Source organism: Alligator mississippiensis, chromosome 8 (genome assembly GCF_030867095.1).
Source record: "Alligator mississippiensis isolate rAllMis1 chromosome 8, rAllMis1, whole genome shotgun sequence".
Taxonomy (NCBI): Eukaryota; Metazoa; Chordata; order Crocodylia; family Alligatoridae; genus Alligator; species Alligator mississippiensis.
Window position 1 is genome coordinate 72,786,304 of NC_081831.1, and position 13,661 is coordinate 72,799,964.

Genomic DNA, 13,661 nt, shown 5'->3' on the forward strand with positions numbered 1-13,661 from the left:
AGAAAGCAAGGCTGTGCAGTGGGAAGGGGTGGATTGTGGATACCCTCCAGACCTCCTGTATTAAGGATTACCATAAACAGTCCACCTTTATTTTTTTGACTGCAGTGTGGCAAGGGAGGGGCCTTGGGCAAATGCAATGATTGCAGAAGGACTTGGTCACACAGTATTTTCTAATACATGTTTGCTGAATACTTTCCATGCTCAAGCAAATGTCATTAGTACACAAAGGTAAACTTCTTGGGGGAGTTCGCAGCACTTGCATGGCAATGTAACAACTGACTCCTTGCCGGAGTTTTATACTGAGTCAGTTTAAGGCTTATTTTTGCAGGATAAATGGGATGTCTGAAAAGTTCCTCTACACCCTTTAAATGCTGGAGCATGGCTTATTCTTTTTATTGCTGTTCCAAAGCTGTTTGCTCTGTTTCTCTGGTTGCCTTTCTCTGATAAAAACAAACATTGCTGTCTCCTTAGGGCTTCTTCCCATCCTAATTACAGCCAAGCCCCTCATTAGCACTGTGCGGAGGGGGAATCAAATAGCATCTGGTACTTTGCACTTAGGATGCTGTGGTTACCAAGAGTTGGAGAGACAGGAAAAGGGGGAGTTAACAATTCATAACCATGTATGGAACAAGCACAGCCCTCCTTGGACCCAGTTCAGCAGAGACTGAGGGCCTCAGATCAGGAACTTTATCTGGCTAGTAATTGCATCGGCATGCTCGCTTTCTTGTGCATGTGTGTGGGCATTTGGTGAGCAGGACACTGAGCTGCAGAACCTTTGTGCAGGCATCCACGCGCAAGTATGAATTGAAGGTGTACATACCTCACTTGCAAGGGCCATGGCTGGATTCTACAGTTGCCTGAAGAGTAAAAAGTAAGTGCCATTCTCTTCCCTCCTTCCCCATCTTTTCAGGAGCAGGCTGATTCCACCGGATACTTTACATTCTGTCTCTGTTGTACCGCATAAGACATAATAGCGCTGAATAAAACGTTCATGATCTCCGTCTAGGGTACCATTCTTAATGCAGAAGTGCAGAGTAGCCATTGTGACTGCATTATTAGACTCATGAAAGTTAGGAATTTTCTTTTTCTTCAGTGGACTAAATCTAGCTGTAGCCACTTTTGCTACCAAAAAGCTGTCCTCCAATTATAGGGAAAGAAGAAAAAGCTCTTTCTGTCTGATTAGCTGAACTGCTTGTACAATCAATAAAAACAATAGAGCAAAATGCATATTCACTTTAAAAAGTTCTGTGGATTCTGCCAAAGTCTTTACACTAGATGCTGTTTAAGAACTTCAGCTGCACAGCCTTTGTGTACATAAAAGCTGAGGGTTTTCTCGTCTATATCTGTTCTCTAATTGTGCAGTTAATTGGCCTTTAATTGCATTTAAAGTGTAGATTTAGCTGGTATATTGTCATGGTGTGTGGATAAACTGTGAATGGAAAATAGAATGGAACAATGCATGTCTGTATTTGTGCTGTAGATAACTCTGAAGACAAATTTCTTTTTCCTGTGACTGTCCCTGGTAAGGAAAGGAATGAAATACTCCGTTTTAAAAACTGAAGAGTGGTTCTGAGACTGATATTTTTAGTCCAGAGACTATAGGGAGCTCTACTGGTATAGACAGTATGATTAAATAGGGAGGAAAAATAGCAGTAAAAGGCTAACAAAGTTACATCTTTGAGGCTTAAGACATGACATGACGCTGCTGTCAAGCTGTGTTGTTAAATGTGTAGGTGAAATCCTGGCTAATAGGGAAACTCTGGCTGACTTCAGCGAGGCCAAGATATCTCCGTCAGTTTTTTTCTTGTCAGAGGTTATATGCTTACGGTCAGTAGCCTATGACATGAATTCCTTTGATGGGAGGCTTGGGTTTTCAAAGGGGATCCAGCTCCCATTGGGTTTCAGTTAGGATTTCCATAGGATTTTGGCCTCCTTACGCTCCTTTGGAAATCTTCAGCCAGAGTCTCGGAGAAGGATCTAAATATTTAGGAAGGAAATAAAAAAAATTGTACAAAGGGAGAACATACCCCCCAGCTAACAAAATAGCCAAGAGGGAGAGATGTTTGCAGTTGTACTTGTGAGAAAACTGGCTCAGGCTGTCTTAAATTAGTAATACAAAAGAATCTGATTTTCAGGGCTAATTGAATTGTCTAGTTCTACTATTAAATAACTTTCTCCATACTTAGTCCATCCAGGAATTTTGTTTCATTTATGCTAAAACATTTTTTCTCAGGACCCGTTCAGCAAGAGTGGCCGAAACAAAGCTGGATACTGTAGCCTAAGTGCACATCTGTAGAGAGAATTGCCAGATGAGGCATCATTTCAATAGGATATGATCACTGTACCTTTTCTATTGCATCTCCAGCTGTGTGGTATAATTAGTTGCTTGCATTTGTTTCCTTCAGACACTGGCTTTTTTGGAATGATGCATGAAATTTATGTTTGGATGATATTTCATAACCGGCTGTTTTAGTCCAGCAACTGGTCGCTGCATAGATTAGTACAGTTATGAGTGCTTTGCAGTCCTGGGTTATAAAGCTGATATTCAGCTTGGGCTTTGGCGATTACAAAGTAAAAGCAGTTTATAAACAATCAGTGTAGCACAATAATAGAGCCCAAGATTAGCTTTGCATGGCGTTTGATGGGCATTGGATTTGAAGAGCTTGCTACAAAGAGCCACTGAGTGGAATAGTTATTCCACAATATTCTGCTATGTTGGTGCTCTTCTAGAATAAAAGTCACGCTATGCTAGAATTATCATTATGATTTGCAATTGCCTGCTTGTTCTGAAGTAAAGTTATTGCAGAAAGGAGCATCCACCTGGGGAAGCATTTCAGAGAAGGTATTTAGGTGAATATTCTTGTGTAGAATTATATTGGACCAGTCAATACACCAAACTTAACCATTTGATTCCATTCTTATTTGAGTCTCTATGAATGCCGATTTTAGTAGGATTACTGTATAGTATGAGTACATCAACACAATTGCATATATCGGGATTGGCATAATACAATCAGATTAACTGCACTGAAAACTGATTGTTAAACACCACAAGCGCTCTCATTACCGCCAGCTGGAGAAGCAGTTAGTTAGAAACGGAATCTCCCTAAAACTCTAATTGCCAGATATAGTCCAAGTAGTCTGCATGGATCCTGATGAACCAAAACCTTTCTTTCTCCTTTTGTTGGAAGAGGGTTGGTTAAAAATCATGCTGACATGGACAAAAAATACCCCCGTTTTTGGAGATAATATCAAGATCTTCTGGCAGTGAAATGATATGTTGAGATGGTTTATTTTTTCAGTTCCACTGGAGTAGAATTCCCCTCTCTACTTTATGGATTCAGTACTCAAGGGCACCGGGAGCCGAGATGAAGTCATTGTGCAACTACCTCGCAAGAGATGGTCCATGCATATGGATAAAGAGTGAGAATAGAAATGGAGATAGTAGCAAAGTGTCTTGCTTGCAATCTCACAGCAGGTCAGTGGCGAAAGCAAGGAATAGAAGTGAGATCTATGAGGCCCTATTCACTGAGCCATGCTGGAATCGCTGATGTTTTTCCCTGATCAGTTCTGGCCCGAGCAGCGCACAGTATATTTTGTTAGATTCTCTCTGCCACCCTCTTCTTAACCGTGTGTAACATTGTGATGAAGTTGGACAAGGAGAGAGGGTGAAAATGATGTCAGATTAAAACCTGTCAGTGCTGAGCCCTTCAGAAAGACAATTTGAAGTCCACAGTGATGCTTGACAATGAGTCAGAAACCTCTGGCATTTTTGAGGCCAAGCCCACAGGCATGCAGTGTCTGTGCCGTCACAAGTGAGCCTGGGCGTTTGAGGATCCTTTTTCTAGAGTTTGACTTCCCATGTGGTCAACTGGCAATTGTATAATGTATATGAAACCTATGCGAAAGGTACAGAGAGGATGCTGGAATAATGCTTGGTGCTGCTTTGTCAAAGAACAGACCCAGGAGACATGCTAGGATGAACGAATGAGCAAGGGACATGCCTGGAACTGCTGTGTTGACCATCATTGTTGGTCATTCCTAAGCTGCCCTAGATATAAAGGTCCATGTTGCTGTTGCTACAGGCATCAAACCATCTCCTGTGGGGCCACGTGGGCCAGGCTCACCCCTGTTGGAGCTCCACCTGTGTCCCTGGAATCAAACCAGACACATTTGGCTGGAGGTACCAGTCATTTGCTGGGGACCCTGTTTTCCAATTCTTGAAACTCCATGTGAGGATGGGTATGTCTATATGTCTTCCATCCTGACCCCAGGTCTGCTGCCAGTTAAATATCCCCCCAACTCTGCCCCTTGGTTCCCTGTGGGTACATCAGAGAGAGCACTGTAGGTGAGATCCCAGCTCTCTCCCTGTCGGTGCAGGGGGTAGGGGAGATGCTTTGGTACACCCCAAGCTGCTCAGGGTTGCTGTCGAAGTGTTGACTCCCCTGACTGCTGGTCTCTAGTGCCTCCAGGCAGGAGTGAGTGGGCAGGATTTATTTGTGGGCAGTGGACTCAGGGCCAGGACAGCTGCCATCTGTTGAGGTTTTAGAGGCTCACCATAGGCTCTCCCTCTCCAGGTGCCTCCTGGACCACCGTCAGTCTGCCTAGGGTATGTTGTGGGTTGGGGATGAACAAGTCCCTCCCTCTGGCCAAATTCCTGGGCCAGGACGCATCTCTGTAGGCTCAGAGGCCCCATAGCAGAATCCAAACCATGGACTTTCTCTACTGGGTCCAGCCGGCAGGCTTTGTTGATGCTCTTCCATGATGAGGTGACACCTAAGGGTCAGTTAATCCAGTCTTTCTTCACCAGCCTTGGCCGCTACTCCTCTGAAAGTAAACAAGACAGTTTCTCTTCTTATTTCCTCTCAACGGGCACATGCAGACTAAGCTGTCTTAGACAGGTCTTTATTCCTAAAAGACTTCATGCCAGTCATCCTGGTTGCAGTGTCTCATTGAACCAGATCCTTAGGTGGTATTTTACAGAAGCCCAGCCCTTGGCTAATGTGACCACATTCTGTACATCCCATGCTGGGTTTTACATCCCTGTCCTTTGAGTCTTCAGCCCTAGCTAAACACGTAGTTACAAACTATCAACATGGTATAATTTAGTTACTTGAATAGTAAGGCTTGTTGCTGATACTCAATGCAAACTGCCAATTTTCAAAGACAAATATAGTGCGTTAGAAGTGATGTTAAATATTTGGCTGAAAGTTCTGTGCGCCACCTCAGAAACCATCGCTATGATAGACCGTAATTAAGTGTACTTAGCCAGTCCCTATTTAATGTGGTCACTATAGATTCTATGGTGCCTTTTGCAAGTGCTAGGGGTGTTAACCCCAGTATCCTGGCCAAAGTCCAACCGGAGTACATACTGCTCTTTCAGAGAGGGGTTGAGTTCTTTTGTGGCCCAGCACTGATGAGAAGTGCTGTGCTCCCTGAACACTGCATTTTCCCAACAGCATGCAAAATCCATGGACCTGCACCCAAAAAACCAACCTGGATGCATTCTCTTACCTCAGTTTGAAACGCTCCTTAGGCTGGGATCAGGCCCCTGGGGTAGGTTTGAAAAGGAATGAACCCTGGGGTAAAGTTGCAACACTGGCTCAGCTTGTATTGCTGCAGAATCCCCACAGATATAAATCACATCGTGACAGCCATCATCTGTATCGTTTGATACTGATGCCATTGCTGCATCTGCCATACCCCGAAGTACTGGGATTGGGTAACGTCACTTTAAAAAGATTGTGCGCCGTTGAGAGATGCTGTCTATGGTCTGTGTGTAGAGATGTGCCGGAGCATCCCTGTGTATAACATCAGGCTTTGCAGACTGAATATTGTTATTTGGACCCCAGCGTGTCCGTGTGGTTCCTCTCGGCGTTTATTGCTTCCATTGACTTCAGTGGGGCCCGGGTGCCGCTGTGTTCTGGTTAGGATCTGGAGGGAAGATGCAAGCTGAGTGGGGGCCTGCTGGAGCTCAGTGAACTTGGAGAGTGCGTTTCACAGGGAGATAATGGGACCTGAGGATTGAGGATGGTCTTTATTGAAAATAAGCAGCTCTCTGTCCTGTGGGCATCACAGTTCCTCTCCAGCCTGCGGCTGCCTGCAGGCTCCCGCAGCGTGAAAAACATCGGCATTAACACGGGCCTGGGATGCCTGTTGTCCCCTCATTGCCCCCCTTGTCTCAGGCTGGGGTTCCCGTCCAGGCTGTGGAGGAGCTCCACACCATAACCTCCCCTTTTCGGTTGCTCCCCCCCACAGGGTATTGCTGGTGGGAGCAACAGGCTTTTACCTTTTGAACTCCGGAGAGCGCTGAGCTCAGCAGAAAGGGTGTTTTCCTTGCAAGCGCTAATTCCTGTCAGCCGGCTGGGTAGGAATGAAGCTGCTTGAATTGCACTGAGCCTTTTCAGTGTGAACCTGACTTTGGCAGCAAGAGGAGCCTCTTACAAACCCTTTGGAACCTCGCTCTCCTACTTGGCCTCGTGCTTTGTTGCTATAACTGCAGCGAGCAGTCGGTTTGACCAGGCTGATGCTTTTTGCATTTACAAAGAGCTGCTTGGCTTATGGGCTTCCCACCCAGTTACAAGACCAAGTGAGGGTGTGGCAAGCCACCCTGACCTTGTATCCACACGTCAACCGCTGGGAGGTGGCAGGTCCCTCCACTTTAACCAGCAGAGCCCGGGCCAGGCGGAGTAAGGTTTCTGCTCCCAGCTGGCAGAAGGCATGTGAAGATATTCCTCACCTTCAGCTGGCTGCTACGGTCCGTCCAGCAACCTTCCCAGAGAGCATCTTGTGCCCTGGCAGCACAGCTGCCGAGAGGGGCCATCTGGAGCTGCCAGAAGCACGCTGATGGTATGTGATCCAGGGCTGGGCAGTGGTGGCGGCTGTCTGGCAGCCCAGGCAGCTGTATGCAGCCACAGCCTTCTCTGTCTTTGCAAGCGCTTGAGGGGAGTTAATGGTGCCAGGTATTGTTTAGTAGTATATTGCCATCCAGAGAGAGCTGACTACCTGACCGTTCCTCTGCTCTGGTGGGAAAGTACCATTTCCCATACATGTTGACTTCAGCGGGGCCAGGAGTTCACTGTCTGTCCTTCAGGGTTCCTGAATTGAATCAGGGTGTTTTTTTTTTCTTATCATTGTACTCAAGGAAGAAATTTGCAGCCTAGCTTGTTAATAGTGCAGATCATGAGGTTGATCCCTGCCAGCAATGACCAGTGGCCATCTGCTTGCTACCAGTAGAATTCCTCGCAGTTGGGTGCACTGTGCCTGGCTGTAAGTGCTTCCAGCAGTTTTGGATTATGCATACATGGGGAAGGTGACGGATGCCGACAGCGACAGGAACAGCAGAGTGGGGCAGTGCAGGTAATGGGTTACCATGGCACAATACATAGTGGTTTTATACAAATGGATCAATAATCAGTCTGTCCCAGATGGCTCATATTAACACAAAGAATGGTTGATCTAGTACAGGCACGGGCAGTTGCTCTATTTCTCCTAATCATTTCTGCAAGTGTCACAGTCGCAGCGAAGGGGATGCATTTATCAGCACAGGCGCGCAGGCGTTCTGAGTTAGATACCTGTCCTCAGTCTCAGCAGGCCAGCACATTTCCCCCAGTGCCCTGCCAATGAGAATTTGGGTTGAACTCCTGTAATAACTCCTGCTTGGATTTTTATGATGTCAGAACAGAGCTCTTTGGAGTCCCACGTTGCATCCTCCCTTGCATCTTGATGTAACTTATGTGCCTGAGGTATCAAAATAGCTGATTCTGATTTTTGCCTGGGGCAGGGGTTCCCAACCTCCAGGCCACGGCCCGGTACTGGGCTGTGAAGAGTTGGCCGCCGGACCAGAAGTGACCGTGGACTGGCCGTGACTGGCATACTGCGGACCGGCAGCCAACCCTTTTATACTGCGTATACATGCTGCCGGTCCGCAGTATGCCAGTCACGGCCGGTCCATGGTTTGCTGGTCCTCAGCATAAAAAGGTTGGGAACCCCTGGCCTGGGGGACCTGCTTCAGAGAAAGAGCTTGCTTTGCTCAAAGTATCTGGCTTTGTCCCCTTAACTGTCTGGAGGGGTTGATTTGTCATTTCCTTGTCTCGCATACCATCTCTAGAGCATTAAGAGCCTCCCACATGATGACCTAGATCTGGCTTTAAAATCAGAAACTTTGCCAGGGATTTTTACAACAAATAGTTCATTTGGTCCAAAATGTATTTCAAATACAGAGCCCACAGGAATTGTGTAAAAATTACTAGAGTTAAATGGCACCCAAATCTTTACAAGACAGGGATTCATCTATTCTTGGGGGAGAGAGAAAACTAATATCCTGTGGGAGAAGCTGTAATTCCAAAGGCTGATACTCACAGGGTTATTGTAAGAAAATAGCTGAGCAGGAGATACGTTGATATGTACCAAAGCTCTGCACTGAATCGAGTCAGCCTGTCAGTCCTGAATCACTTCACGTGCAATTTACAGTTTGAGGCTTGTAGGATATAATAATCAAAGTGTTTTAATAAATAAAATATTAAAAATAAAACAAAATTAGTGGCAGGCTGCCGGCTGTTTTCAGCTCGGGTTATTTTATTGTTATGTGTATTGGGCTAGCATTTAGCCCCAAGTTCTACTGGGGTCTCTCAGATGCTGAGTAGTTATTGCTCTTTATTATATTGGCAATCAAGATTGCGAGCTCTTCAACTTTTCCAGAGCCACAAAGGCTAGAAACCCCCCCAGCCCTAGCATTCAAATAGCTGTTATATTAGTTTGGGGTATGATCTCTTCTCCCCCTCCCTCCCCCCCCAATCATTGTACTGATACAAACCTTAGCCCGGATGCAGCCCAACTGATGCCAGGGTGTGCTGTAGGAACTTATTGCACTTCTTACATGGGAATAGCTTCTAGATGTATGGCTTTGTCCACACTAAAGGTGTGGGTTGTTAAAGCCCTATAAAGATGTACTTTAATTAAACCAATGACTATAAATTATAGTTAGGGCCCTACAGTGTTTGCATGCAGATGGGCCTTACTTAGCACCAGCACAAATGGTTAAAGAGCAGAAGGGGTGCTCCAACTTGGAGTTTTTGCAGCAGTTGTTTCTTTTGGCTTTAAAGCTCCAGCAATCTGGTGCTAATTAGGGAATCAAGTTCCTTGAATCTTATTCATAAAGAATTCACTTTTGCTTATTCATCCTAAGAAATATGCAGCACAGTGTTTGCCAGACACTGGGAGTATAATTTGTGCCCAGAAACACAGCTCGAGTCTTACAGTAACTCAGTTATAAATGAGATGTATTTTGAGGAATATTTTGCTCCAAGATGTATACCTAGAATTACACTGAAGGCAGCACGTTAATCAGCAGACTGTCTACATACCTGGGACAGCATGACAGTGGCTTGAAACCAGCTTGGGAGGTGGAGTTATTTTCCCTGATTTACGTTGGCAACTAAACTAGGTTGCTTCTATTAACTTCAGGAAAACTTCAGCTGAAAGCTTCTTTCTTGGAGGTGGAGGGAGCTTAAGAAGGAGGTGTGGGTGCAGGGCTCATGAAGGGAAAATGCAGCCAAAAAAATGCCCCTTAAAATGAGGTTCATGTTTTGTGATTTGCAGTTTTAGCCTCAAAAAATGGGCGAGTTTCAAGGTTGAAGCCAATGAGTAAATGAACAGGGTGGAGATATTGTCATTCTGCTCCAAAGCCCAACCATTGATAGTGATGTCTTCAGGGCTGCCTCTTTCTTCTGCTTGGCGACCTGCTCATTGCCATGAAACTGCAGCACTGTAGGTTCCAGCGCTCGCCCATACTGCCTATGGCCTCACGCTTGGTGGCAGAAGGATTTCTGATCGCATCCTCCCTGCCAAGGCACGTGTGGTGTGTGTAGCTGTGCAGATGTATGGCAAGGTCTCTTTTCTGTCTACTATACCATTATGTGTTTTTCTTGAAGAGATGCTTTAGTTCTGGACTCGATACAGGAATTTTTAGGTGAATTTCTATGGCCTATGTTATACAAGAGGTCAGATGAGCTCAGTGGTTCTCGAATATTTTTGGTTTGTTTGTTATATCGCTCTGAATTCATGTTATGGTTAGTCAAAAAAAATAATGTCGTGTGTCACTACACCCACACTGGTGTCTCCAAAAACCTGGGGGTTTGTTCTTTAGTATTTCTTTATCTCCCCTTCCTTCCTTTCTGTGTTTCCCGTTTTCTTTCTTATGCTTTCCCATTCCTTCCTTTCATGTACTGTCAGATGTCAAAGTTCGCTGCCTGTATGTGTGCAGGAGCACTGGACTGGCCCTTTCGAGAGGCTCCTTCTATCCTTTATAATCTCAGTATGGAGTTTGCCTGCCAGTCTGCAGAGGCAGCAGTCCTGTGAGTTGAGTGAGGATGAGTAATGCACCATGGGAGCGTGTGCCCTCTCTGTCTGTCTGCAGCTGAGTGCCATAGAAATACTTGGATGGACAGACAGCCTTTCTGTCATTGTTTCATTGATATGCAATACATCTCCCAGGTATTGGGAGGATGCAATATATGCAACATGATATGCAATACATCCATAGGTATTGGGAGGATGCAATACATCTCCCAAGGATTGGCAAGGATATAGTGCCCACTTGCCCTTTGCTGGTAGCAAAACCCAGCTTGGGACTTTTTCTTGGGCTTTGTTCTTTCTTCATTTCCATCAGGTTGCTTCGGAGGTAACTGGATCAGACTAAAAGGATGGCTGACAGTTCTTAGACCATTAGACCAAGGTGACCTTAAAAACAGCTAACCTCCACCCACCTTGCAGGAAAGCGCAAGCTACAGGCCATCATGACAGTGAGTTTTAATCTGTATCTGCAGGCCCGTGGGAGTGTCTGTGACCTCAGAGAGTTGTTTAAATCCAATTGGAGTTGACTTACTGAGTGGGAAATTAGCCAGGCCAGAACCTGGGGGATTTGTTCATGTGGGGGGATGAAAGGTATGTAGGAGGGAAAGGCAGCCGTTGGGTAATCCCTGTGACTAAAAATACCTGCCTGCAGTCACGGCAGCAGTGCGCTCCCTGGGATTCATGAGAAGGGAAGAGCTGGAGGTGGATAGCTGGCTTTCTGCCTCTGAATTTTGTCAGCATGAACAAGGCTGGCCAATTCTCCCCCAATTCCCTACAGAAAAGGGCTGGCACTTGCTTTGGTTTGGTTTGAGGTTCAAGTTTCCCATTGTAGGGTCCTCCAGCCCTCTGCCTGGACCTACGGAGAGCTATGGTGCAAAGGAGATGCTGACCCCCTGCATGGTCTCGCTCTTGGGGAATAAATGCTAAGGACAACAAGGGCTCAAAAATACATGCTCTGGCCTGGGAAACAGCTCTCTTTTTCCTAAGCATGATGATGGTTAATGAGAAACATACACCTTTGTTGCAGCTCTGTAAACCACTTCCATTCAGGTCACAAACAGGGCAGCTTAACTCAAGCCTATGCTCTGATTCTCATGCCACACACTCAGGATGAGGAGAAGAGGCAATGCTTCTGATCTGTCCTTTAGTCGGGTCAGGCTCCTTCAAGGCTTTCCTGAGAATGCACTTCAAGCTGAAGCTGGATCTCTGCATAACACACCATGATTTTTATATTTCCTGAGTGGAGGCTTTTGCGTGGATTTGGGGGGAATGGAAGATTCAAATTATTCTTCACCAGAAACTAACAGGTTATATTTTTAGCTTTGTTAGCATCTGTTGGGGTCTGGCTGTTCTCTGAGAAGCGGTGGTGGAAGCGGCACTCTAATGGTGAGGTCTGCTCCTTGTGAATGTCTTCAGTGTCACAGATGGACTTGAGACCACTTTCTTCACACCACCTATGCAGAACTAATGCAAGGTAGGACGCTCACACCGCCTCAGCAAAATGGTCAGCTAAACTGCAGTGACAGCACCAAGAAGTGTCCTGTTTCCTGGCTGGACTCTCAATGGAGAGCATTGCAGAAGAGACACTGCTGAGTTTTCAGCTTCCTTGGGCAATTGAGACCTGGAAGTTACTGGGACAGAACAGGCATGGGGGCTCTCCATGTTGTTTGTGCAGAGAGCAGACTCAGACTGCATCTTGGTGCCCTTACTCACATGGAACGTCACTCACACCATAAAATATTCCTCCGCTAGCACCCATGGGACCCTCATCAAGGTTGAAACAAGAGCGGGAGGTTTAAAGAAATAAACTATACGGGAACTGGCCCAGCTGCTGGGTGATGGGACCCTGGTGAACAAGGCTGCTATAATTTGCATTTGAATTTCATCCAGAAGCTAAGTGTAAGGCCTTTTTCCAAGGATCACAAATAATAGAGGAATACCAGCCATCAGGACATCTGGGTAAGCAGCAAGATGATATTTAATATCAATAAAACCCTCTTCTGGGATGAACAAGGGGTTGGAATTCCTTCCAGCCTCAGACAGTGCTTAATTCCCAGCCCTGAAGAGATCTCCAGAGCAAGGCGCTGGTCCGCCCCATCTGCCACTGCCATAGTTCAGACTTCAGCGAGGTTTGCCTGAGCAGGGCCCATAGCTACTGAGCGCTTCTACCCGCTGTCTGCATTCAAGAGGCTTTTTCTATACCAAGGTTTCCTGCTACATGCCTGTGCCCGCTGCACCACACTCTGCCCTTGCAGCAAACGTGTGTGTAACACTAATGGGAAGCAGCTGCTCAGCTGAATTCTAGTCTCTTTTTTCAGTGTAACTGGAGGAAATGCCTTTCATACAGTCACATGGGCTTGGTCTGTAATTGTGCGAGAAGGCAAAGGGGGGAGGGCAGGATCAGAGAAGAGCATTTGCAAGCTACTGCTGAAAAGGGGATGGAAACATAGATTTCATAGATTTCATAGACATTAGGGCTGGAAGGGACCTCGGAAGATCATCGAGTCCAGCCCCCCGCCCAAAGGGCAGGACGTCAGCTGGGGTCATAGGATCCCAGCAAGATAAGCATCCAGTTTCATCTTGAAGGTGTTCAATGAAGGCGCTTGAACAACCTTCGGTGGCAGGCTGTTCCAGACCTTGGGGGCTCGGACAGTAAAGAAATTCTTCCTTATGTCCAGCCTGAAACATGCTGCATGCTAACTGTGCTGGACCTAGGGGAAGCCACAGCTCTTTGTGGAAGCACGGCTACATTCTCCATCCATCAGTCCTTTCTGCTCCCCAGCTAAACCACTGGGAATAGTGTGCAATGCGGCCACCAGTGTCAATACAGCTGTGTGGGCATCCTTGAGCTAGCATTAATCCAGCCAGCATGGGTAACTGCTGCAGAGCTTTTGTGACTGTGGGCTTCATCCCGGGCTGGTCCCACAACCTGAGCTCACAGTCCCAGGACCAATTCTTTCTGAAACCCATACTGCCACGGTGACGCTGCTCCTAGGACCCACTGTAGCAAGATTAGACTGACTTGGTTATGCGCTGTATCACCCATCCGACTGTGGTACACACACAGCCTTAGCTTGCCACACCACCACTCACAGGCTAAACTGGGGTTGGCCACACCCCAGTACAGAAACCTTAGCATAGACTTGCCCAGATGGTCCCTGTCTATAGGGAGAGTGTGACAGAACCAGCTTACACGTGACCAGAGCTGTTAGCCGTGGCCCAAATGTGGGGAGGACTTTGGTCAATATTCCGGGCCAAATCTTCAACTGTTGTATGTTAGCCTGGACCTCTGGACCTCATTGATGCTT

General features: G+C 46.5%; 1 protein-coding gene across 2 annotated transcripts in view; it reads left to right on the top strand.

The window, feature by feature from the left end:
* The first annotated feature begins 676 nt into the window (after window positions 1–676).
* The window catches only part of KIAA1210 (KIAA1210 ortholog), a 56,024-nt gene continuing 43,039 nt past the window's right edge, over window positions 677–13,661 (top strand). The window contains exon 1 of one of the 2 annotated variants that reach the window (XM_006277363.4): window positions 677–871. In XM_006277363.4, coding sequence (XP_006277425.2) covers window positions 837–871 — 35 coding nt within the window. In that variant the 5' untranslated portion in view covers window positions 677–836. Of the gene's footprint in view, window positions 872–6,423; window positions 6,850–13,661 lie in introns of those variants that run through there. The other variant, XM_014607184.3, reaches the window with a different exon arrangement.